At 40.5% G+C, this 24,364-nt stretch overlaps 2 protein-coding genes across 2 annotated transcripts; both read left to right on the forward strand.

The window, feature by feature from the left end:
- Positions 1-19,977: 19,977 nt before the first annotated feature.
- Positions 19,978-20,761, forward strand: BU26DRAFT_499963 (uncharacterized protein; the record flags this gene model as incomplete). Its single annotated transcript, XM_033826448.1, has 2 exons — positions 19,978-20,204; positions 20,278-20,761. 2 exons carry the CDS (start codon positions 19,978-19,980, stop codon positions 20,759-20,761), a joined length of 711 nt encoding a protein of 236 aa, XP_033689148.1.
- Positions 20,762-21,987: 1,226 nt separating this feature from the next.
- BU26DRAFT_134336 (uncharacterized protein) lies at positions 21,988-24,299 on the forward strand. The gene has a single exon (XM_033819707.1). The coding sequence runs from the start codon at positions 22,132-22,134 to the stop codon at positions 23,953-23,955; it is 1,824 nt and encodes a 607-aa protein (XP_033689149.1). The 5' UTR covers positions 21,988-22,131; the 3' UTR covers positions 23,956-24,299.
- The last annotated feature ends 65 nt before the right edge of the window (positions 24,300-24,364 follow it).

Consider the following 24,364-nt stretch of genomic DNA (forward strand, 5'->3'; position numbering starts at 1 on the left):
AGCACTGCCCCCCCCTAAACCCCCGATCTCCTCGGCATTCTAACAAGAGCAGCCGGAATCCATGCGCCCAAGGTGCCCGAGATTGAACTCCAGGCAAAACAGGGCATTAAGGACATGGGAACCCCCAGGCTCGGTCCACGGGCGACCACCTAGGGTCGAGATCCTAAGAAACTCGACGGAGGCGCACCTCTGCATTTCGTCCATCCGCGCCCTGATCCGTATGGGCTTCGACAAGGACGCGCCGCCCCCGGTCAAGCACATCTCCTTTCTCGCAAACAATGCCGTCTCGACAGACTCGGTAGTTCGCCGGCAGTGCGTAGGGCTGCTCAGTAACATGGTTCAAGATTTCCTGTCAGGGATACGCTTTGGTAACAATCTCGAGGACTAACGTCACTCCCTGAGTCGCGCAAAACTGTAGAGACTTGGAAGAAGAAGTGATGATTTATTGAGCATCTAGTGAACTGGTAGCTCTTAAATACAGGAAGTTGGCTTATTATGGTGTCGTAGCCTGGTAGGCAGAGGTGTTGCGGCCTAGTAGGCAGGGAGGTGTGTGTGGCCTAAATTAACACTCCCCCCGACGCTCACACCTCACGGTAGTTCCCGAAAGACCCAAACGGGTAGTTAAACTCTCATGCGTTTCTCGTGGTAGTGGCTTGGTGAGGATATCCCCCAGGTTGTCCTTTGTGCTAACACGCTCCGTATTGATCGCGCCTTCCTCCACCTTTTCTCGAATAAAATGGTGCTTGACGTCGATATGCTTCGACCTGGAGTGAAATTCGGGGTTGTGTGTGAGTCTAAGCGCTGAATTACAGTCGATGTAGAGGGGGACAGATTTAACGTAGAGACCTGGGATCCGCAAGTCATTGATGAAATTTCGAATCCAGACGGCTTCTTTTGCCGCTTCCGCTCCTGCAATGTATTCGGCATCTAGTGTAGACGTGGCCACTGTTCTTTGTCGTTGGGAGTTCCAGGAGATGGGGCCTCCTGCCAGCGTGAAGACCCACCCTGTTGTGGATCGACGCGAGTCTTCGCATCCGGCAAAGTCGCTGTCCACAAAACCCTTTAGGTCGAAACCGTGTTTGCCTGAGTATTGGATGCTTTTACAACGGTTACTGTTGAGATAGGCAAAGATAAGGTTTACTGCGTCCATGTGTGACTAGTTCGGATTCGAAGCGTAGTCTGGCGACGTATCCTGTTGCAAAGGAAATGTCTGGTCGAGTTTGATTTGCTGCGAAGTTTAGAGATCCTACCTTTGATTGATATTCGTGACGGAAGGTGTGATCTGTAACGTGATTGTCGTGTTTTGTCAATTTGCCGAGCATAGGTGTGTGGGCAGGAGTGATGTTCTCAAAACCGTACTTAGCCAGGATCTGGTCGATGTACTGCGTCTGGTGGATGTGTATTTCTCCTGGTTTTTGCTCGATATGCATGCCCAAATACCAGGAGCATTGGCCTTCGTCGGTCATCTGGAAAGTCTCACTGAGCTGGGTTTTGAATTTGAGGATTGCCTGTACGTCCCTGCCAAATGAGTCCAGTACTGTCTTTTATAAAGACGCAAGGGTCATGTGCGGAAATGCGCCATTCCCAGCTTTGCATGGTGTTTTTAAACTTTTGGTACCATTCTCGAGGGGATTGCTTCAGGCCGTAGATCGCCTGGAGCACTAGGAAGCACATTCCGCGTGGTAGATCGATGCCCTTGGGGGCCCGCATATAGACGGGTTTGGGGAGAGTGCTGTTAAGGAAAGCCGTTTTGACATCGGCTTGGTGTATCGTCCAGCCAAGGATAGCCGCTATCGCAAACAGGATGCGATAGGATGCAGGCTTGACTACTGCTGCAAACGTTTCCTCATAGTCGATGCCTTCCTCCTGCTGGAAACCTCGGGCGACAAGACGAGCTTTGTGCCTGCTTACTTGGCCGTCGGTTCCGTACTTTCGCTTGAAGACAAGCTTGGATGTGATCGGCTTAACTTCTTTTGGGATTGGTACGATATCCCAGGTAAGCTTCTCTTCTAGGCTGGTTTTCTCTTCTTCGATAGCTTGTCGCCAGAGCTTTGCTTCGCTGGACTTCATAGCTTCGTCAAATGTGCTTGGGTCTGGAAGTCGCCGGTCGCTGCTGACCGTCATCGCGACTCTTGGGGTTTCGTTGTCTTCATGGTCAGCGTCGGATGCCTGAGCTAAATGCTCGACTGTGGCCTTGGTCCTTTTGCGCTTCCTGTTCGGCTTCGTCGCTTCCTTCAGCTCCTTAGGCCGGCTCTTTGCGAAGGCATCTTTGGTGATAAGTCTTCCCCTTGTCCTTGCTGTGGCAACAATGTCTGCATGGTTGGTTTCTAGGTTAACGCGTCCTTCCTCGTCTATAGTGTAGGGCTCGACCATGTTGCGTTCTAGAAGGCCTCCTTGTCGTCGCCAGTTACAACCAGAGACATGATTATTTAGATTGTGGTGGTCCTTGACACAACAGTAACAGGGTTGTGTTCCGGAGCAGTTGAGATGTTTCGCCTTGCACCGTAGGCATTCATCGTCGCTTGGGTCTCCATCGTTAAGCATATTAAGCTTCTGATTTGCCAGCATAGGAGCGCCGTCGACTTTGTAGGCTCGAGTAAGCAGACCCTCCTGATCGATGTAAAAGCAATTCATTTTAAGCCTAATGCAGGTGCTGCAGGGTCGTTCTTTGTTGCAGAACCTCATGTCGCGCTCGCAGCTTCTGCATTTTGCGAGGGGCTTCTTTTTCCTTGCTTCTAATACGTTCATACAGGACCTCGTTGTAGATGTCGTGGTGCAGTTGTTGCAGGGGAACTGTCCATTACAGGCTCGATTTTGCGTTGCGCACCGATAGCATTTCTGATTGTACGGAACGGCGTGTTCGCCTCCAGCACGATTGTTGGTTTTATCCGGGGCAGTGGCGCCAGTGAGGTCAAAGTGGCAGTGACGCGCGGCCTGTCCGACAAAGTTATGCTTGCAGAGATTGCAAGGTGTCCCTTCAGGACCATTTCGGATGCAGGCGCGACCTTTCTCATAGCAGCGTCTACAGGGAGGATTCTGTTCAATACGTTGGGTACGTTGTATCCGGGGGCGGCGATCACGATCTTTGGGATGGATAAGGGATTGGGATTCCTCGGTTTGGTCGATGCAGCGGGCACGGCTCTGTTTGCATCGCGTGCATGGCGTGCCAATGGTATTGCGGTCGCATCTTGTAAGCTGGAGAAAGCAAACGTTACATTTGGAGTCGTCTGGTATGTACTGATGATGTTTTCTCATTCCTTGAATGGCAGGACCATTCTACAACACGCTAGTATTAAAAGAATTTCCTAAAAACTTATATATATAATACTGCGTTGTAGAGATATGTCGCAGGCCAAGGCATTATCTCCGTGTCTTCCGGCTCTGGTTCTGACCTTACGTCCGGCACTTCTGCCGAGATCATTGTATCAGCAGATGAAGGGTCCGTTCGTTTGCGTGCTAACGACGGTCTGCTCGTTACGCTGATGTCGCCGAAGAGTAGTTCGTCTGCCGCCAGCGATCTCTCTTTTAAAGATGTTAAAATAAGCTCCTTAACTGGTGCTGGGACACTACTCACCATGCCGAATACCTTCCATGTCCTCTACGGAGAGGGCGTACCTGCTAGCTGCGTTGAGATCGCTATGCTGTCTAGTACGGTATCCTGCGTTGCCAGCAGCCGCGTAGAAACCGTTCTCTCGATAGTCTGACGCTCCGTTGCTGGGCTCGACGTGAGTTGTACTGTGGCGTTCTTCGGCTGCGTCGCCCTCTAAAAGTAAAGGAAATTCTTATTACTAATTAGTAAATCAGCACCGCAATCCACTCGCATACCTACCTGGACTGCTCCCATCAATCAAACCGTTCATAGCCGAATTCGCCTTCGCGATGCTTGTGGCGTGGTCGGTCCGTCCTTCGTCAAGCGAATCCCGGCCAGGCTGGTAATGCTCTGGTTTCTCCGGAAAGGGGGCGGCATCACGACTACCGACCACGTCTACATCCATATATCAGCTGGGTTCTGTTTGCTTGTAACAAATGGCGGGTAATACCTTCTAGCAAACCGGAAGGGCCCGCGTCTCTAAACGGAGCAGGTACTCCAAGATCGAGAGAGCGCGATGCATTAGAATCCGGCATTGGGAAATCGTCGATGTCGAACCACTCTCCACCATCTTTGAAGGAGTCGGCTTCGGGAAGGTTATACCGTGCCGTCCTGGATGTGGCCTCTGCATTAGCCTTGGATTTTGGCTTGTGCTTGTGCGGCGGGGGACCGTATGGAATGATTTTCATAGGAGGCGAAGGGGCTAGCGAGAAGGTGCTGCAAGAGGAGGCCATTTTGGTATAGCAACCTGCTGGCGAATCTGTGAAGATTGAGACGTCGCTCTCCCTCTCCGGACTAAGTGTCGCTTTATGTGCCACGGCCAACACCGCCGCCTGAGAGGGAGAATCCTGAAGAGCTCGCATAAATGCCGCACCTAGCGCAGAAATAGTCGGGCAGTGCAAGGACGCCGTCTACAGGGTAAGCGAGGACGACTCGAAGCCCGTCGGCCTCGGCGTCTCCGAGACGACCATGTTATCGCGCTCTCGCAGGCGCTGTGGAGGTCACGCGGTATCAAGGGTCGGCCTAGCTCATCTGGCGACTGGCCAGCAAACGGTCGTTACATCGCGATCGTGTGCATCTTTTAGCTGGTCAAGAATCTATATCATTTCGAACAAAACCGCCGATCGCCAGCTCCTTCTTCGATCGTCGAAGACCCTCTGTACGTCGGACGAGTCCGTGCCAGATAACGCATGAATGCGTAATTCTCGCCAACGGTGCCCTGTGCCTTCAGGCGATTGGTCTGCGGGGCTTCATTCACCTCTTACGGCACGCCCTCCGCCATCTCCGAGCTGTCAGCTGCCAGCTTCCAGGCACTAGGCCCCCTGCTGGTTGCATTGCGATGTTACAGCAACACCGTATACCTCATGCGAGTCCGGAGCATCCTGCTGTAACCGTGGCGCCGGTGCAGACGCCGGGAGGGCCAAATTAATGCATCATGCGAATAGATGGCCGCGTCACCGCCGAGATGGAGCTAGGAGCAGGACACGGTAGCTGAGCGAGCGATTAGCCCAGCGTATGCAACCGAGGGAGCGGGGCGCAGTATAGGAGTATCAGAGCTGAGACAATGGCGTGAGTGCTGTGCATTCGTTCGCTGAAAACAGGAATAAAGCAGGGCGTGGTAATTGCCATCGGCGAGTCCGGAGCAGGGGAAGACGAGTTGCGGAATCGCGCACGGCGGTGCTGCCTGTGACAGGAAGGGATATTCTCCCTTCCTCCGCAGCTGCCGCTGGCACAGGATGAGCGAGCATCTTGTGAAAGAAGGGGAGAGAGCTTACATAGAGAAGTAAAGAGCTCGTGCGAGAGAGCATGAGAGAATAAGAGAATAGAAAGCCGGTAGGCTGCCAAATGCTTGCGGATGGAGCGCACAAGCAGCTTTAGCAGCAGCCATCAGTAGAGATAAAGAGCTAGGCGGCGCAGTCCGCACAGGGGTGAAGATGCAAGGCAGTGCGATGTTGGACGGCGACGGAGATTCGAGAAAAATGCCTCACAAGGGATTGCTCAGGCCCAATGGGAGCAGCTGGCGCTGACGAGGGGCGTGGGGATAGAGCGATGGGAGTAGAGAGAAAAAGGTAAGGGGAGGGAGGGAAAATGACGGCGAAGGGAGGGCCTTTTATGGCGGACGTCGAGGCCGATTGCCAGTTTGGGTGTAGCGCGAAAACCGTAAGCGAGGCCCGGATTGCCCGAACGGGGCTGCCTCTATTTCCAGATGCAGGCTTGCCGTCTAATTGTTTACTAATTTAAATAAAAAAGGCTTTATTATTAGATTTACTTACTATATTAAGTAGCGCTTTTAATAGTATATAATATAATATAGAAGACTTTCTTCTCTATATAGTATATATTACGATTATAGGATTAAGAATAGAGTTAGCTAGCTAGAACAAAGAAAACGGTAAGCTAAGCCTAAGATTATAGGATAAAGAACTACGTATAGAGTTATAGAAGTAATTAGAGTTACGTAATATAGATTAGATAGATTAGATAGATTAGAACCTAATCTAAGAGATTAGACTCTAATCTAGGTAATCTACGAGAGCTAGAGTCTTAGCACCTAATCTAGCTAAGATAGCGCATATATATAACTAAGAGAAGCTTGCTTCTTATAGCTTCTTATAGTTATTACTTTATTTATTAAATTACTATAGAGACTTGTAATTTATAGTATTATTACCTCTACCTCTTTATTACTAAAGATTCTAGCCTAAAGTATACCTCTTACCTTCTCTTATAAAAGTAAGCCTTAGTCTTAGTTAAGAGAATAGCTTGTAACAAAATAACTACTTAACGTTAAAGAGTAGAACTATTATATTAATAGTTAGAACCTAGCCTAGAAAGGTCTAAGTCTAGAAGCTAACTATAGAAGAATAGATTATAAAACTCTAATAGATTGTTATAGCGCTCTAGAAGATAGACGTTTGTTAAGCAGAAGAGCTAGCTGCGGTAAAGCGTTAGGCTTAGGCTAAGATCGCCCTACTACAACGCTTTAATAGCAAGAGAGAAAACCTTAACGCTTTTCTAGTAGCTATAGAACTCTACCTATAATATAACGCTATAGTATTTCTATAGAATAAGAATAAGATTCTAGAAGTAATAATAAATATAAAAGAAGAGACCTTTACGTAGGCTAAACTCTACATATTAGACTAGCTAGAAAACAAGAGTAATATAAAGAGGATATAATAGTCTATAGATAAAATCTTTAAAAGCTAGACTAGGTTTATAAAGCACCTTAGAGAGACGTTTAGAGAAGTTAACGCCTATAAGATAGCTTAAGAGAAGCTGTTTTAGCTCTAATAGACTAGATTAGCATTCTAGTATACGGCAACGTTTAGGTAGCTAAGCGCGCGCCTAGACTAGAATAACTTCGCGCTAGCAGGACTCTTCTACAAGAGATTAAAGGAGTTAGTTAAGGACAATATAGCGCACGCTAAGCAACCTAAGAACCTAAGCAACACAATAGAAATAGTAGTAAAAATTAATAACTAGTAGTATAAACAAAACCTAGAACGTTAATAGAGTAAGAATCGCTCTATACTACTAATAGTTAAGACTAAACAACTATAGACTCTATTCTAAGAGGACTCTATAGACCTAGACTAGGTTAAGACTCTATAGAAAGGAAAACAAACTCTATAGAATAAGAACAAGGCAAGATACTTTAAGAAAGAACTATGCCTAGTCTATAGAGAAAAAGAACACTTTACGCAAAAATACCTAAAGAAAAAGAAAATAGTTAAGATAATCTAAGTAGACTATAATAGTTTTATATAGATAGTATACTATAATAATAAATATATAACATACTAGAGAGGTAAGGTTAACTTAGAATAGTAGCTAGTAAAGATTAGAGCTATTATACTAGAATACCTAGCGTATATAGAACACCTTACTCTAGATACTATTTAATAACGCATTAACGTATAATAGTACTAAATATGCGTAGAATTCTATAACGTATAGAACTATTAGCATGCATACTAGAATATTCTATTTACTAATAAGAAATTCTAGAAGGTACTAGAAACTCTTAAGAAAGCGGCTAGATTAGTAGAATACCTTATAGATAAGAAAGTATACTTGTATATCTAGAAAATATACTAAGAATTCTCTATAAATAACCTAAAGGCCTAAAAAGCTAAGTAGTAGCAACTAAGGTGTGTAGGAAGAGGTAAGTGTTAAGACCTCTTCTACAAAGTACACCTAACTAAACTATTATAAGAGAAGAAACTCTCTAGACTACTTATACATAATTAGGAAATTAAAGCACGCCTATAATAAGAACTATGCTAGCTGTGCGAAGGCGACTACTCTAGCTATAACTATATCTACTAGGCGTACCCTCTAGTAATCTATAGTAAAGAAGAAAGAGTAGTAGTTAAAATAGCTATTAGCACCTAGAGGCTAGACGACGAGAAAATACAAGTAGCCACGTATATAAACTTCTAACCTAAGAAGAAAAGTAGTAGAACGGTAACGCCTAAACTAGTTAAAGAAATACATAGTAAGAAATACCGCGCTAAACTATAGAACTAATATGCTATAGAATACTAATACTATTAAGAATAATACTAAACTATAGAATAGATAGCCTAATACTCTAATTACTATACGCTAGACTATAGATAGTACTTTCTAGAATAGAAATACCTATACTATAGAAAAAAGGCAAAAGATAAATATATAAGGCTCTACTAGACTATATACTTACTAGAAAGATATCTAGTATACATAGTAGAAAAGAAACAGGAATTAGTACTAGCTACCCCCTTAAAGTTAAAAAACTAGTAGGCTTCTAAGGCAGAGGTCTAGCCTAGAAAGACTCTAATTAGACTATTAGCAAAATTATTACTCTAAAATCTAGAACGCTACGCGTAAAAGCTATACTAGAAAATAAGAAGTTTACAGCCTATATAGATAGTAGAGTAGTAAGAATATATATTTTTGCTAGCTTAGTAAAACTATAGAATATACTATTTTAAGAAAAATAATAGCTATACTAAATATAACTCGCAGATAACTAGCTACCTATCTTTAGCTAAGAATAGATTTACTTAGAAACTAAGGTATAGGTATTAGATGTCTAGAGAATATAGAAATAATAATTCTATAATATTATAGAACTAGAAAATATAAACGTACTTCTAGAGCTAAATTAGCTATAAAGACATAACTCTAATATTAGTTAGATTAGGTTAGAGCTCTAGAAGAGGCCTAGAGTAGTATAGAAGGCTAGAGCAAGACACTACCTAAGAGCTTACTAAAAGCTAGAGGTAAAGATTAGAAGAATATCCCTCGTAAGTTTAACAAAACAAGTAAAGAGGTAACCTTAAGACGTTAGCGTTGTATAGATACGGAAGCTGTAAACTAATATAGAGTAACTACCTTAGAAGGTTAAAAAGAACTATAAGAAGTTCGCGTTACTATTTAATAGACAGGACGATAGCGTTCTACCTAAATATAAACTATAGAACTACAAGATACCTATAGAAGAAGAAGCTACGCTAAAACCTAGACTTATATACCTACTTAGCTATATACAAAGAGAGAAGCTCTAAAAGTATCTAGAAAGACTTCTATAAAAAGAATATATTTAAGAAAGCTAGAGCCTAATAGTATTACTAGTACTATTTATACTAAAAAAGAATAGATAACTTAGATTATATATTAACTACTAACAGCTTAACTAAGTAACTTAAAAGAACTAATATCTATTACCTATAATCTTAGAACTTATAAACTAGCTTGCGGGAGCATAGTAGTTTACAAAGTTTAATATTAGGGAAGAATACTATAGAATATAAATTAAAAAGAGATATAAGTAGAAAATAGTATTTAGAATAAGAGAAGGCCTGTATAAATATCTAGTTATACTATTTAGACTTACTAACACACTAGCAACGTTCTAAAGCATAATTAACGCGGCTCTATACAAATATATAGAAAGGTTTACTATAGCCTACCTAAATAACGTACTTGTATACTTAAAGAGAGAACTAGAAGAATATAAGAACTATGTATAGAAAATACTACAAAAGCTTAAGAAATACAAACTTCTAATAGCTCTAGATAAGAGTAAGTTCTACTATACAAAAACTAGCTACTTAGAATTCTACCTAACCTAGAAGAGAATTTAGATAGAAACAAATAAGGTCTAGGCGGTTCTAGACTAGCCTATACTCTAGATAGTAAAAGAAGTACAATTCTTCTTAGAATTTACTAACTACTACTAAAAGTTTATCTAAGAGTATTTACAGATTATAATACTACTTATAGAAGTTACTAAAAAGAACTAAGAGTTTAAGTAGAAGAAACTATAGTAATAAGCGTTTAAGACGCTAAAATAAACGTTTACTATCGTACTACTACTATAAACGTTTAATAAAAATAAACTAATACAGGTTAAAATAGATATATTAGATAGAGTTCTAGAAGCATGTCTTAGCTAACCTAGAGAAGACGGTAAGTACTAACTATGCTTCTTCTACTTAAGAAAGTTCTTAATACTAGAACTTAACTATAACGTGTATAACAAGAAACTTATAGCTATTATAGCAGTAATAAAGAAATAAAGAATATACTTAGAAGGTGCTAAGTACTCTATTAACGTAGTATTAGACTATAAGAACCTTATAGCGTTTATAACAACAAAAACGCTAAATAGATAATAAGTTAGGTAGGTAGAAACGCTAGCTACGCTAGACTTTACAATCTAACACTAAAAGAGCACTAAAAATAGAGCTGTAGACGCGCTTAGCCGTAGAGCTAACTACGTAGATACTATAAAGAAGAAACATAAAGCCGTACTCTATATAAGACTAGATAGAACTCTAGAATATAATAGCTTATAGATTAGCTAGGTTATAGAAATTTAAGACTAGTAGAATAATAGACTAGAGCTATCTAATAGATAAGAATAGTAGAAGGTGCTAGAAACGTTATAGATAGAGTTTATCTAGAAATTCTACAGCATAATAACGCATAGATACTAAGAAATTAAGCGTACTCTTAAGAGGCTATAACAAGAATATAGATTTCTTATAATAAAGAAAAAAGTTACTAGAATAGTGTAGAAGTGTATAGAATACTAATAAAATAAGGTAGTTAGATATTAGCTCTATAGATTACTACAACCTTTAGAACTACCTATAGCGCTATAGTAGTACGTTACTATAGACTTTATTATAAAGTTACCTAGGTTAGTTAAACCTATATTACGAAGAAAGTACAACGCTATTCTAGTAATAGTAGACTAATTTACTAAGTTTACGTACTTCTACCTAACTAGCAAAACTCTTAAAGCTAAAGGACTAGCTTATAAGGTAAGCTAATAACTATTTAGCTAGTATAAGATACTAGAATAGGTTACTACGAATAGAAACAAACTATTTACGTCTAAGTTTTAGAGAGCACTACTTAGCTAAATAGAAATAAGTAACTAAATATTAACTAGCTTCTATCTACAAACTAACAGCTAGATAGAATAAATAAACTAAACTCTAGAAGAATACCTAAGAAACTATATTAACTAAGAGTAAGATAACTAGGTTAAGCTACTATCTATAGCATAACTAGCATACAATATAGTAAAACAAGAAACTATAGAGATAACTCTCTACTAAGCATGCTATAGCTATAAGGCTAGAATATATAGATTCTTAATATATATAGCTATAATTTTTCTAAAGGTAGAAGAAAAGAAACGCTAAATAAGAACGATCTACAATAGACTATAAAAAATAGTAGAAAGAATAACCTAATAAGTAAATAAGAAAAGAATTAAGAGACTAACCTTTAAGAAGAGAGGTAAAGTTTTTATTCTGCGAAAAAATCTGCGTACTAAGTAACCTAGCGAAAAACTTAACTACTTATAAATTAGACTATTTAAAATTAATAAAAAACTTAGACCTATTAACTTTAGGTTAAAACTACTACTAATAATATAAATATACTCTATATTCTATAAATTTAAACTTAAGCTAGTACCTAACAATGTACTACTTAATAAACAAACTAAGGTAGAACTAGATAAGAACTTTAAGGTTAAAAGAATACTAAATAGAAAGCGTATATAAGGTTAGTAGAAATACTAAGTTAGGTAGAAAGAGTACCTACTAAAGAAAGACACCTAGAAACTACTAGAAAACCTTAAGAATTACCTTAAGAAACTTAAGAAGTTTTGTTAGTAGTACTAACTCTAAAACCTAAAGACTAGAATTCTAGATTCTCTAGATAACTCTAGTTAAATAACTAAAAGAGATTAACTAGAGAAATAGAAGGTTATAGCTATAGAGGTTACTATACCTTCTACTCTAACTACTCTAACTTCTTAATATTAGCTAGATCTTTTAAAAGTAGCGCGTCGCGATAACGCTATACTAACTCTAACTACTTTTGTAAGCGCTTGCTACAGGCGTCTACAGACTACTAAGATTCGCGCAGGGATGCCTTCTTAGCGCGAGAATAATCTATCTCTACATGCAGGCGAGCCTTTGTGCGCGCTAACTCTACCTACTAAGTCTTAGTAAGGCGCTCTACCTTAAGACTAGCTTTAGACTACTAAGAACGTAAATTAGTAGCTAGCTAATCTAGCTTCTCTACCTCTTTCTAATCTAACACCTTGTTATAGAACTAACTCTTTACTATATACTCTAAGTAATAACTAAAGAATACCTTAATAACGTAACGTAGGTTATAGAAATAGTAGGCGCTATAAGAGTTATTAGATATATTAGCGCTAGTGCACAGAATAAGGTTAGCGTAATAGTAGTAGTAAACTATTAAAGACTTAGTATAAGTAGGCGGTATAGCAGAAATAGAAAGAGAAGAGAGAATATAATACTATAGAACTATAGGTAGTACTACTCTTATATAAGAATAGTATAGAATAATAAAACACTATACCTAGAAATAGAATAGAGCTTTAAGATAACGCTTTAGAAGAGAGGGCGGGTGTTACAATTATAGAATTAAGAATAGAGTTAGCTAGCTAGAATAAAGAAAATAGTAAGCTAAGCCTAGAATTATAGAATAAGAAACTACGTATAGAGTTATAGAAGTAATTAGAGTTACGTAATATAGATTAGACGGATTAGATAGATTAGAACTTAATCTAAGAGATTAGACTCTAATCTAGGTAATCTATAGAAGCTAGAGTCTTAGCATCTAATTTAGCTAAGATAGCGTATATATATAACTAAGAGAAGCTTACTTCTTATAGCTTCTTATAGTTATTACTTTGTTTATTAAATTACTATAAAGACTTACAATTTATAGTATTATTACCTCTACCCCTTTATTACTAAAGATTCTAGCCTAAAGTATACCTCTTACCTTCTCTTACAAAAGTAAGCCTTAGTCTTAGTTAAGAGAATAGCTTATAATAGTATAGTTTATATAGATATTATATATATATATTATATAGAATATAGTTTTCTATAGTATAGATCTAGTAAAATAGATTATATAACTCTCTAATCTAAAAGAGATATAGTTACTTAGCTATCTAGTATAAAAGCGTATTAAGATAGTATTATAATTATAGAATAATTCTTTAATAAGTAATCTAAGTTAAATTAAAGCTATACTAAGATAGAGAGCTAGTAGATATCTAGAGCAAGCTAGCTTATTATATAGTAAGATATAAGTAGAGTAATTATAATTAAGTTTATAGAATGCTAGCGAAACTTTAGTTTCTAATTTAGACGAAAAAATTACCTAATTACTTGCCTAACGCGCTAAGAGGTTCTACTTCTTAGCCCTAAATAGCTTAACGCTAAAGACTAGCTTAACGCTAAATTTTATTCTCTTACTATATTTAACACGCGATTTTTCTACACAACGTAATAGTAGGTAGATATAGCGCGTACAACAACGTAGAGAAGCGTATTTAGAAGGCTTTAGAGCATACTAATAGCTAAATTAAGCTAAATTTAAGCAAGCTAGCGCGCGATTTTATTGTTCTATACGACTACCTTTAACAACGCTTTAAGAGCTAATAGAGTAAAATAAACCGCCCTAGCATAAACTAAAGACTTAACGCTAAGTAGAAGCTTGCGCTTAGACAGTATATTAAGCGCTATAATAATTTAGGTATACCTATCTTATTTCTATAGCTATAATTAGCTATCTAACGCATTCTCGACCTTGCTAATCTGTCTAGCAGAGCTCTAAAACTTAGCGCGTACTTTGTTACCTAGTAGCTTAAATATAATCTAGATTATCGCCGCGTTAAGTAGAAATATTAGAAAATTAATTAAGTAGCTTAGAACTCTAAGTAAGTATATAGCGCCTATTTTCGCGCGCTGTAAGAGATTATAGTAGAGTTTAGAATTTAGAACTTAGATTACTATAATATAGATAAAACTAGCTTTTAAATTAGCTATAGAGGCTTATAGTAGATTATTATATTTAACTAGAAGTAGTAGTAAAGTAGCGCGAGTAATACTAACCGCGATTATATAACCTTAATTAAAGCAATTAGCGCTAACGGCGTCGCTCTACCGCCTCTCTTAATCGCCTAAGGTAGCGTCTACCTCGAAAAGTAGTATACCTACAGCGCGCTCTCTAACAACTATAGCGTTAAATTATTCTTCTCTAGCTACGCTAACGACGAGCTCTTACAGGAGTAGCTTAAATACTTTAATCTCTAGTTAGGCAAGTGTTAAAAAGGTGCCTAGAGGCTGCTTATATTTAATAGATTTAGCTTCTATTCTACTAAGAAATTTCTTAATTACGTAGATAAGAAGAAAATTATCTACTTTACGCTACCTCTCTATACCTCTTACAATCTCTAGCCGCTTAATATAGTATACTTTTCGCCGTTTAAGTACTATTATAAAGCGGCGATTAAGTAAGCTACGCGTACTAGTTGTACTAATTTTAATAAACTTAAGTTTTTTAACGTAATTTAAAGTATACGCAAGGTAACTTTTAGACCTAGCGTTATTCTTTTAGCGTAGAAGAAGGCGAGTATTTAGCTATAGAATCTAGAAATTATACTCTAGAAGATGCGCCTATAGCTACTACGTACTCTAATACCGCCGCTACTACTACTATCTATACCTAGATCTAGTAACTATATAAGCTATTACTACTATAAGCGCGAGCTTACTATAATCCGCAACTAGTTAAGATAGAGAAAGCTTAATATCTACTAGGTTAAGCGCTTTCTAGTATACGCGTTAGTAATAGCTAACCTCTACTAAGTCTATACTAATAAGCTTTATAAAATTACTATAGTAGCGTAGATACGTAAGTAGCGCTAAAGTACCTCTTAGTAGTATATATAGAAGAGAGGCGTTCTAACTATAGTAAAAGCACGCGCTATAGTTAACGCTAGAGTCGAAGCTAATACGTAGAAGGTAGCTAGAAAGGCGGCAAAGCGCTATAAGTAGAACCTTTAGAGTACTACTAATAACTACTAGAGCTCTAGAGGTAGCTAGTTAGCGCCTTAGAATATATTTAGAAATAAATCGCAGGCTAATTTTATGTAAAAATCGCGTTACTCTAGATAGTTTAGCTTTAATTTATAATTATTAACTATCTCGTATACAAATTTAGCGTTAAGCTAGTCTTTAGCGTTAAGCTATTTAGGGCTAAGAGGTAGAACCTCTTAGCGCGTTAAGTAAGTAGAGACTTCGACGTTCTACTAAAAATTAATTAAGTATAATTAGAATTAGGTACGATTAGGTATAATTAATTAGCTAATTAGACGATAGAATTTTATACTACTATAGGGCTGCGGCTAATTAGAGTACTGCGCAGCCTCTCTAGCTACAGAATATTAAAAGTTCGAAAACTAACCTGCGCGCCGCAGCTAGCTAGCAGCTTGCCTACGCCTGCTTACCTACAACTACGCTCTGCGCCGCGCTCGCTTAGCTTTGTATAGCCGTCGCATATATTTCTAAGCAATTCTAGCGCAAAACGCAGTAATAATACGGCGCTAGCAGGCGTTGCAAGTGCCTACAGAGAGCTCTTAGGTGCCTAAGGGCGCTAGCGGTGCCTAAGAGCGCTAGCGGCGCGGATTAGCAAGTTAGGAATTAGTAATTTAGTATTAGTTTAGGTATTAGTTGCTAGCTTTACTATATACAGCTAGCGTGTATAGCTACTAATTAGAGCCTACTATAGCTCTATAAGCTACTATAGAGCGCTCTAGCTATAGAATATTAAAAATTTAGAAATTCTACGCTATCTATAGTGTTAGTTAAAATCTAGAAAGCTATACTTGTAGCTAGCTAGCTAGCTAGCCTACGCGCGCCTACCTATAACTACGCTCTACGCCGCGCTTACTTAGCTTTATATAGCCGTCGCATATATTTCTAAGTAATTCTAGCGTAATAGGTAGTAATAATACAGCGCTACTAGACGTTATAAGTATATCTACAGGCCTAAAGTTATTTAGAAGTAATTTATAGAGTAACTATAACTAGATATACTAGTATATCTAGCTATAACTTTATTAGCTATATACTTACTTAATTTTATATAGCTATCGTATATATTTGTAAGTAATTCTCGCGTAATATATATTAATAATATTATAATTTCTACGCCTTATAGCTATTATAGAGCTGTCTATAGCTAGCTTTCTAAAGTTTTAGTATTTCTTACTAAGAGTACTAGTAAAAGCTTACTTATATAGACTTAGCGTCTTTCTAATTAAAAATAGCTTTTTCTTTTATCTTATATTAGGTAACTTACTATACCTTCTAATTATTTATAAATAATTAGCTCTATATATTATATATTTATAGTTAGAGAAAAAAACTCTAGAAAGATTTTTTTAAAATTCTATTTCTTATTATACTATATCTAGAAAAGCTAGCTCTATAGAAGTTTTTTAAAAATCTTTATTATATTATAAATATTATATACTATAAGTTTTATAGATTATTATAAAGATATAGTAGTACTTACTAGAAATAAACTAGATTTTTTTTTAAAAGTTAGTTAAATATATATAGCTTTTTAATTATATTATATATCTTAGTATAACTTTACTATAAGATATAATATACTATAATATACTTTACTACTAATATACTTTATTATTAAATTCTCTATATTATTAAACTCTCTATAATTTCTTAGTAATAAAAATTAACAAAAATTAACTTATTTTTCTTAAATAACTAAGCTAAACCTTAATATTTTTCTATAAAAATTTATATATATATTCTCTATAGTATATTATACCTTATAGTAAAGTTCTACTAAGATATATTACGTAGTTAAAAAGCTATACGTATTTAACTAACTTTTAAGAAAAATCTAGTTTACTTCTAGTAAGTACTATTATATCTCTATAATAATATATAAAACTTATAGTATATAGTATTTATAACGTAATAAAGGTTTCTAGAAAACTTCTATAGTACTAGCTCTTCTAGGTATAGTGTAATAAGAGATAGAAATTTATAAAAAGTCTTTCTAGAGTTTTCTTCTCTAACTATAGATATATATTAATAATCTAGCTATATAAAGTTATATATTATAAGATTATATATACTATAAGCCTACTATATATTTAGAAGTAATAATTTTAAGATAGTTCTAGTATCTTTCTATCTTTCTATACTATACTACTAAAAAGAGTTTACTTTTAAATAACTACTTAAAGCTACTATATTATTAGTTTATAAGCTCTATATAGTTAAAACTAACTATAATATATAAAATAATATATTTATAGAGCTAGATTAACTATATATATATATATATAGTTAGAAGAAGAAAGCTTTAAAAAGAAATTTTTCTAACTTCTATCCCTTATTATACTATACTTAGAAGAGCTAGCGCTATAGAAGTTTTCTAGAACTCTTTATTATAATATAAATACTATATACTATAAGTTTTATATATTATTATAGAGATATAATAGTACTAACTAGAAGTAAACTAGATTTTTTCTTAAAAGTTAGTTAAATACGTATAGCTTTTTAATTACGTAATATATTATAGTATAACTTTACTATAAGATATAATATACTATAAGAAATATATACATAAATCTGTTAAGAAATATATTAAGGTTTCGCTTAGTTATTTAAGAAAAACCTATTAATTTTCGTTAATTTTTCTTGCTAAGAAATTGTAGAGCGTTTAGTAGTATAGAGCGTTAAGCGTTTACTCTTTATAGACGTTAATATAAAGAAAATTATATATACTATAGAGAGTATAGTAAAGAGTAATATTACTAGATATTAGTTAAAAATACTAGTAGTAGTTTAATTTAATCTTTTTAAAAGTAATATTAAAATAAGAAATAGCTTTATAGATAATCTCTATTAACTAAAATAAGCTATTACTACTATTAAGAACTAGAGATACTAAGTATAGAATCTAAGAAACATTAATCTTATATTATATATTTCTAATTATAATTAGAGTTCTTATATATAATATAGTACTTATTTAGGCTAGCGTCTAATAAGTTTATATTAGATATACTTATTACTATAGTACTTACTAACCTTATACTAATCTCTTTTCTTTACTATTAGCTTATTATTCTTAGTTCTCTATTTTTTACTTTACTATTTTATATCTATACTTTCTAATAGAGTCTTCTTCTACTTATTAGTAATAATCTTTAACTTTATTCTACTATTATACTTAATAACTATAATCTAACTAGTACTATCTTTTACTACTTTAATAATTTAATTTAATAGATAGTCTAGACTATAAAGAACTTTTTAGTTACTTTTTTTCTAATTATAAATATTCTAGGTTATATCTTAGACTTAGATATTATTAAAAAGACTATTCTTATAGTAACTAATAGCTAGGTATAGAGTTTATAATATCTAAAGCTAAGCTATAGTTTTATTTATATTTAGACTTTTACTAGTAGCTTAAGTCTTAATTTCTAGAATAGAATAATAGTCTACTTTTTTTTTTAACTATAATTATAAATATATATATTAATATAGAAGTAAAGTTAGTAAGCTATAGTATTTCTAGTAACTATAATAGAGAGTTAGTTATTTTTATCTACTTCTAGACTATAGCTTACTTTAATATATTATTAATATATCTATTAGTTTTATATCTAACTATATATTATAAGCTACTAAAGTAAAAACTAGTAATTCTATAATATTTAGAAATTCTAGTTATACTTTTTATATATATTTTCTTAAAGTTATAACTATAACTTTAGAAGCTCTAAATAACTATAGTAGTCTTATTCTCTATATATATAAATAGTACTCTCTTACTATTAATAATTTTAACCTATATCTAAAAGAGTTTACTTAAAGTTCTATTAAGAAAGTAGAGAAGTTTTCTAATATTATTCTAGTCTATTATTATATTAATACTTTTTATATTAAAACTAGAATTCTAGATAAAAAGTATACTAAATAAAAGCTTAAAAAACGTATTAAGAATTTACGCTATATTTTTATTAATATATACTTATCTAGAGTTAGATTCTAGTTTTAGTAGTTTTACTAGTAGTAACTAAAGAAATAGAAAGCCTTTATTAGCTATTAAAATAAAATATTTAATAAGTATCTCTTCTAAATAGCTTACTAGATACTAAAATAATAGAGATATTACTCTTAAGCTAGCTATAAGAGATAAGATACTTAAACTTAGTAATTATTATATAAGTAGAATCTAAATAGTTACTTAAGTTAGAGTAAAATATTATAGTAATAACTTAAGAAACTATACTAGTACTAGGTAGATATTATAAGATAAAAGTAATAATTTTAAGATATAATAAAAGCTACTAAATTCTTAATAACGCGCTTTCTCTATAGATATTAGAGGGAATAGCTAACTTTAATTATTAGCTAATGTTCGTCTACACCTAAGCAGCGCATAATCTGCGCAACGTTGCATAGCAGAACCCGCTATCTGCTTGAGCTATGCTTTGTTAGAAGAGCGCATTGCCATTGGATAGACGTGAGAATGCCGAACAGGCATTCTGCACAGCCTGGCGTCGAAATACGAACGAATTCTTGCACTGCTGCAACGAAAATTGGATCGGATTGGGTTAGCGCCAGTTGGCCCATGCCAGCCGCCTTGGCCCGCCCTGGCCTGACGTCCCTTCCCAAAACGCAGCAACGGCAGCCCAGCCTGAGCTTCAACCACCGCCTCCGTAATGGCGACGAGGCCTGGAATCGGACCCCTGGCTTGAGGGCTGTGGCAATGGCAGCGTGCCTTGCAGAAGGAGGATGAGAAAATGGAGACGATCACGGTCCGGTCCGTCGTGGAGAAGGAGAGAGAATGGACGGCAAGCATAAAGAGAGCGGCTTGGACGCCGCAGACTCCACCAGCACACTCACTCACCTTGCTCTTCTTATGCCTCTCTCCCGCACGCCGCGCGCCTTTTCTTCTCCCATCCCCTTCCCCCTTCCCCTCTTCCGCCCTCCGCCATGTCCATCAAGGCCAAGAAGGTGGAGGAGGCTGGCGCCTCCCCCACGCCTCAGGACACCAAGCCCAAGAAGTCGCTGTTCGCTGGCATCAAGGATCGGGTAGCTGCTGTGTTCGCGAGCAATGCTCCCAAAACCGACGAAGATGGCAACCTGAAGCACCTCTACAAGCCCAAGATCGCCGAATCGACGCGGAAACAGCGCGACCGCGCTCTGCTGCTCTGGGACAGGTAAGTTCCGCACCCCTTCCCAGGCCACGCCCGCCGTATGGGACGCGAAGCTGATGCACATGCGTGCCGACAGATACATGCAAGAGTGTCATGCCGGCGTCAATGCCGACAATGTCTGGGTCGACCTCTGCCGGGGCTGTCCCGTCGCCATCCAGCACTGCTGCACTTTCCTCGAGATCCACGTCGAGGTGTCCAAGGTGACGCGGGTCGTGCTGGACGACAGAGAGGAGGTAGAGGAGCAGGCCATCAAATCCGCTCGCTCGCTCAACACCTTCTGGAAGTCCCTCATCGCTGCTGCCGACGCTGAAGTCCTCCTGCCCAAGCGCGAGTTGAGCCCGTCCAACCACTGCTCCGTCGATGAGGGGCCTGTGGCCTTGGTCAGCAACTGGATCTACCACGAGGGCGCCGAGAAAATGGGTCTGTCCACGAAGCCCGACTACAGCTGCGCGTCAAAAGTCTGGTTCGCTAAGCGAGAACGCGTTTTTACGCGTCATCCCACACCAAACTTCCACCCACCTACACAATGCCGCCACGACGTTCTTTTGGGCAAGAAATAAGCGGAAATCGCAGAAGGCATGCTGAATTATCTCCTAGATCGCGCGATTTAATTATCTCGAAGCATGAGGCTGGCGTTGGTAACGCGGAGCTGGCGGACGAATTCAGCTGCACAACGAAGTGTATACGCGACACTATCAAACGATTCTATACAACCGGCAGCAACAAAAGCAGAAGTCGCTCTGGCCGTCCTAAGCACTTAACGCGTCGCCAGATTCGATTACTATGGAGACTGGCTAGGTCCGCGCCGAAAATTGAGTACAATACCCTTATCACCGACGCTGGGTTCACGATACCGGATGGTCGACCTTCGAAGGCAACAGTGTACAGGGCTCTCAAACGCGAGGGCTTAAAGAACTTTAGGTGTAAAAAGAGGCCAAAAATCAATCGCGCGAGCGCTCTTTTACGCCTTAAGTTCTGCAGGGAGTATCGCCACTTCCGCTGGCGCAGGCGTACAGTCAAGTTTTCGGACGAGTGCTCAGTGCAGAAGACTTCTGGCAACAACACCGAGTGGTGCTTTCGATACCCAGAAGAGAAATGGAGACCAGAGATGATTACAGAGGTCCCTAAGTCTCGTCCGCCCGCGCAAATGGTATGGGCAGCGATATGGCTGGATGAACGGGGTCGCCCAAGGCGGAGTCCCTTGGTCATCATGGAACGCGACAACACCTCACAGCGCAATGGCTACACCACCTGGAGTTATCTGGAAGCTCTTGAAGAAGGCCTTCTGCCTCACTACAAGCCCGGGCAAATCTTTGTACAAGATAACGCTCGTATACACAAGTCCCACGACGCCCGCGAGTTCTTGGAGTCTCACGGCATCTGGGTGGCAGAATGGCCCCCCTACTCACCGGACCTCAACCCAATCGAGCACCTCTGGTGGGCTTTGAAAAAGATACTCCATCGCGACTATCCTCAATTCGCCAATTTTAGCAGAGCAGAAAGTGAGTGGGATGGCTTTTGTGAGGCTCTGAAGGCGTCGTGGCGGAAAATACCTAATGCGCTCATCAAGACCCTTATACTCAGTATGCCGCGACGACTAGAGGCTTGCCGTAAAGCCCGAGGGCGGCAAACGAAGTATTGAACACCAAATTATCGAAACTGCAAAAAAAATTCTGTATATAGAGTATTGTACGATAAATATTTACAAAAAGGTGGTGGCGGCTTTTTTGAGGATGGGGGCCGTGCGTTGTGCGGGAACCAGACTTTTGACGTAGTACTGTACAACAAAGTCGAGTTCACCGTGGCAGATATCGGCCTCATTCTCAAAACGCTCTGGCTCTGCGCCGACCTCATCACCTTCGTCCTGCCCATCCAGCGCGTCATCTTCCACGCACTCGTCCTCCTCTTTTCTTTCGGCTTCCGCCAGGGCATGATCATCGGGATGAAATACGAAGACGTCACCGTTGCCGTCATCCGGGACGAGGACAACCGGCGCCGTCTCGTCACAACCTTCAACATCAACCGCAACAAGCTCCGCGCCAACGCCCTCGAGCACACCAAAGGCGACTCTTTCGAATTCACCACGACGCTTCTCCCTTACGCGCTTTTCTGCCTGACGCATCTCGTCTGCGCGGTGGGGATCTATTTCGAAGCCTTCGAGGCCGATTATCAGTCTATTGATGAGATGCTCAGCACGCCAAACCTCGAGACAGTCGACTACGTGCACCTCAAATGGAAGAAGGACAAGCTGGAGGACCCGATTTTTCCCATGTCGTACACCTCCTTCTGGCGTACCCTCCGACGCGTGCTCCTCGTCGCGGGCTTCAACACCCTCGCACGCATCTACGCCTTCCGCCTCGGCGCGCTGATGGAGTACGACGGCTCCCTCACGTCCGCCGTCCGCAACTTCATCGCCAGCCACACCACCAAGATGTTCGAGGACAACTACCAGACCAAGCATGTGCGCGAAGACCTTGCCCACCACCGCTTCGGCGCCGCGGCAGGCGGCCAAGCCAACGGGCCCTTCTTCACCGCCATGCGCGACCTCTCCAAGCAGAGCGACCCCGGCGCGCCGATCGAGGCCTCGGCAGAGCAGAAGCGCAGCATCGAGAGCCGGCGCGACATTACCCGCATGCGCGAGGAGCTCGAAGCTGCCCAGAAGGCGCGCCCCTACAACAAGGCCGCTGTCGCCAAGGCCAAGGCCACACTCGACCAGCGCCGCCGCACGCTGTACGACCTGCTCCTGCAGAACGCGCGCGCCAAGTACTTTGCCGAGGCGAATGCGCTCCGCTCCGCCGGCAAGTCCACCGAGGAGCTCCGCGAGAAGTCCCGGCCCGCCAAGCGCGACTGCGACCATGCTATGGTGGACGTCGGCTGTCTCGTGGAGCTGTGGACGGGCGAGAGGGGCTTCGGCAACCGCAACCGCAAGAGCGCCGAGGAGCTTGTCTTTGACGTCAGGGCCGAAGGACGCTCCGAGAAGGCCATGACCTGGCTGGTCTCGTACGTGCGCAAGGCGTGGGACAGTCTGCGGCCCTCCCACATCGTCCCGATGCCGGAGCAAGCGGCCACGACAGATGCGGCGCTACCGAAGACGCGCAAGGCGAAAAAGACCAAGGGCACGAACGCGCAGCAGGAAGAGGACGGAGACAAGGCGGAGAAGACGTCGAGGGAGAGGGCGAGGAAGTGGAGGTGCCTTCTCTGCAAAGTCACGCCTTACAAGGACCGCTCCTCCCTCACACGGCACACCAAAGAGAAGCACATCGCCGGCGGAGACTTCAGCAAGAGTTTCTCCTGTCCCCAGTGTGTCCGCGATGGCCAGGCCCACCCCGCCGTCATCTCTGGCGCCGTCGACTGGAGCGAGCACACGAAGCGCATGCACCACAAGTTCTGCTCACCATGCATCACCGAGGAGGGCCTCCGAGACGGCGGCTCGGCGCCCGAGGCGTCGCGGCAGCAGAAGACGGCGGCAGCGGGCGTCAAGCCGGCGAAGCGGAAGCGGGAGAAGCCTGGCGAGGAGCCGGCTCCTCACACGGGGGTTTTCGTATTCGACCTCTCGAAGCCGGAGGCGGAGGAAGAGGAGGGGAACCCCCCCAAGAAGGCCCGGACCGCGGAGCCGGCCCCGCACCGCGCGCGACAGCATCGCCACCCGCGTCCTGACTCCCACGAAGCTTCCGCTTCGGACGAGCATCAGTCGCCGATGTTGTCAGCGCAGAGGAGGCAAAGCTCCTGCTGGCCCCTGTGCGCGATCGCTTGAGCGGCGACGGCGCCGCCTCCTCGTCCTGCATTTCCATGTCCGCGCCGGTGACCTCCGCCTCGTCCCCGTCGTTTCTCCTGCGCTTCCTCAGCTGCCTGCTGTTCCCAGGCCCTCCGCTGGTGCTGATGCTCGATGCTGTGGCCGCAGAGGCCTGCATGTCGACCGCCTGGACGACGTCCTCCGCGCCAGCCATGGAGGACTCTCCCGCCGCCTGCTTCTTCTTCTTCTTCTTCTTCCTCCTCCTGCCGGAGTCCTCCTCGATCAGAGCAAGCTCCTCCAGCACCCACTCCACCCTCAGCCGGCCGCGGCGCACCAGCGCCTCGTGCGCGAGGTAGTCCCTCGCATCCTGACGCATCCTTCTCATCTTGGCACACTGTTCTCGCATCCTGGCGCTCTGTTCTCGCACACG

The sequence above is a fragment of the Trematosphaeria pertusa genome, assembly GCF_010094035.1.
Source record: "Trematosphaeria pertusa strain CBS 122368 unplaced genomic scaffold BU26scaffold_2, whole genome shotgun sequence".
Lineage (NCBI taxonomy): Eukaryota > Fungi > Ascomycota > Dothideomycetes > Pleosporales > Trematosphaeriaceae > Trematosphaeria > Trematosphaeria pertusa.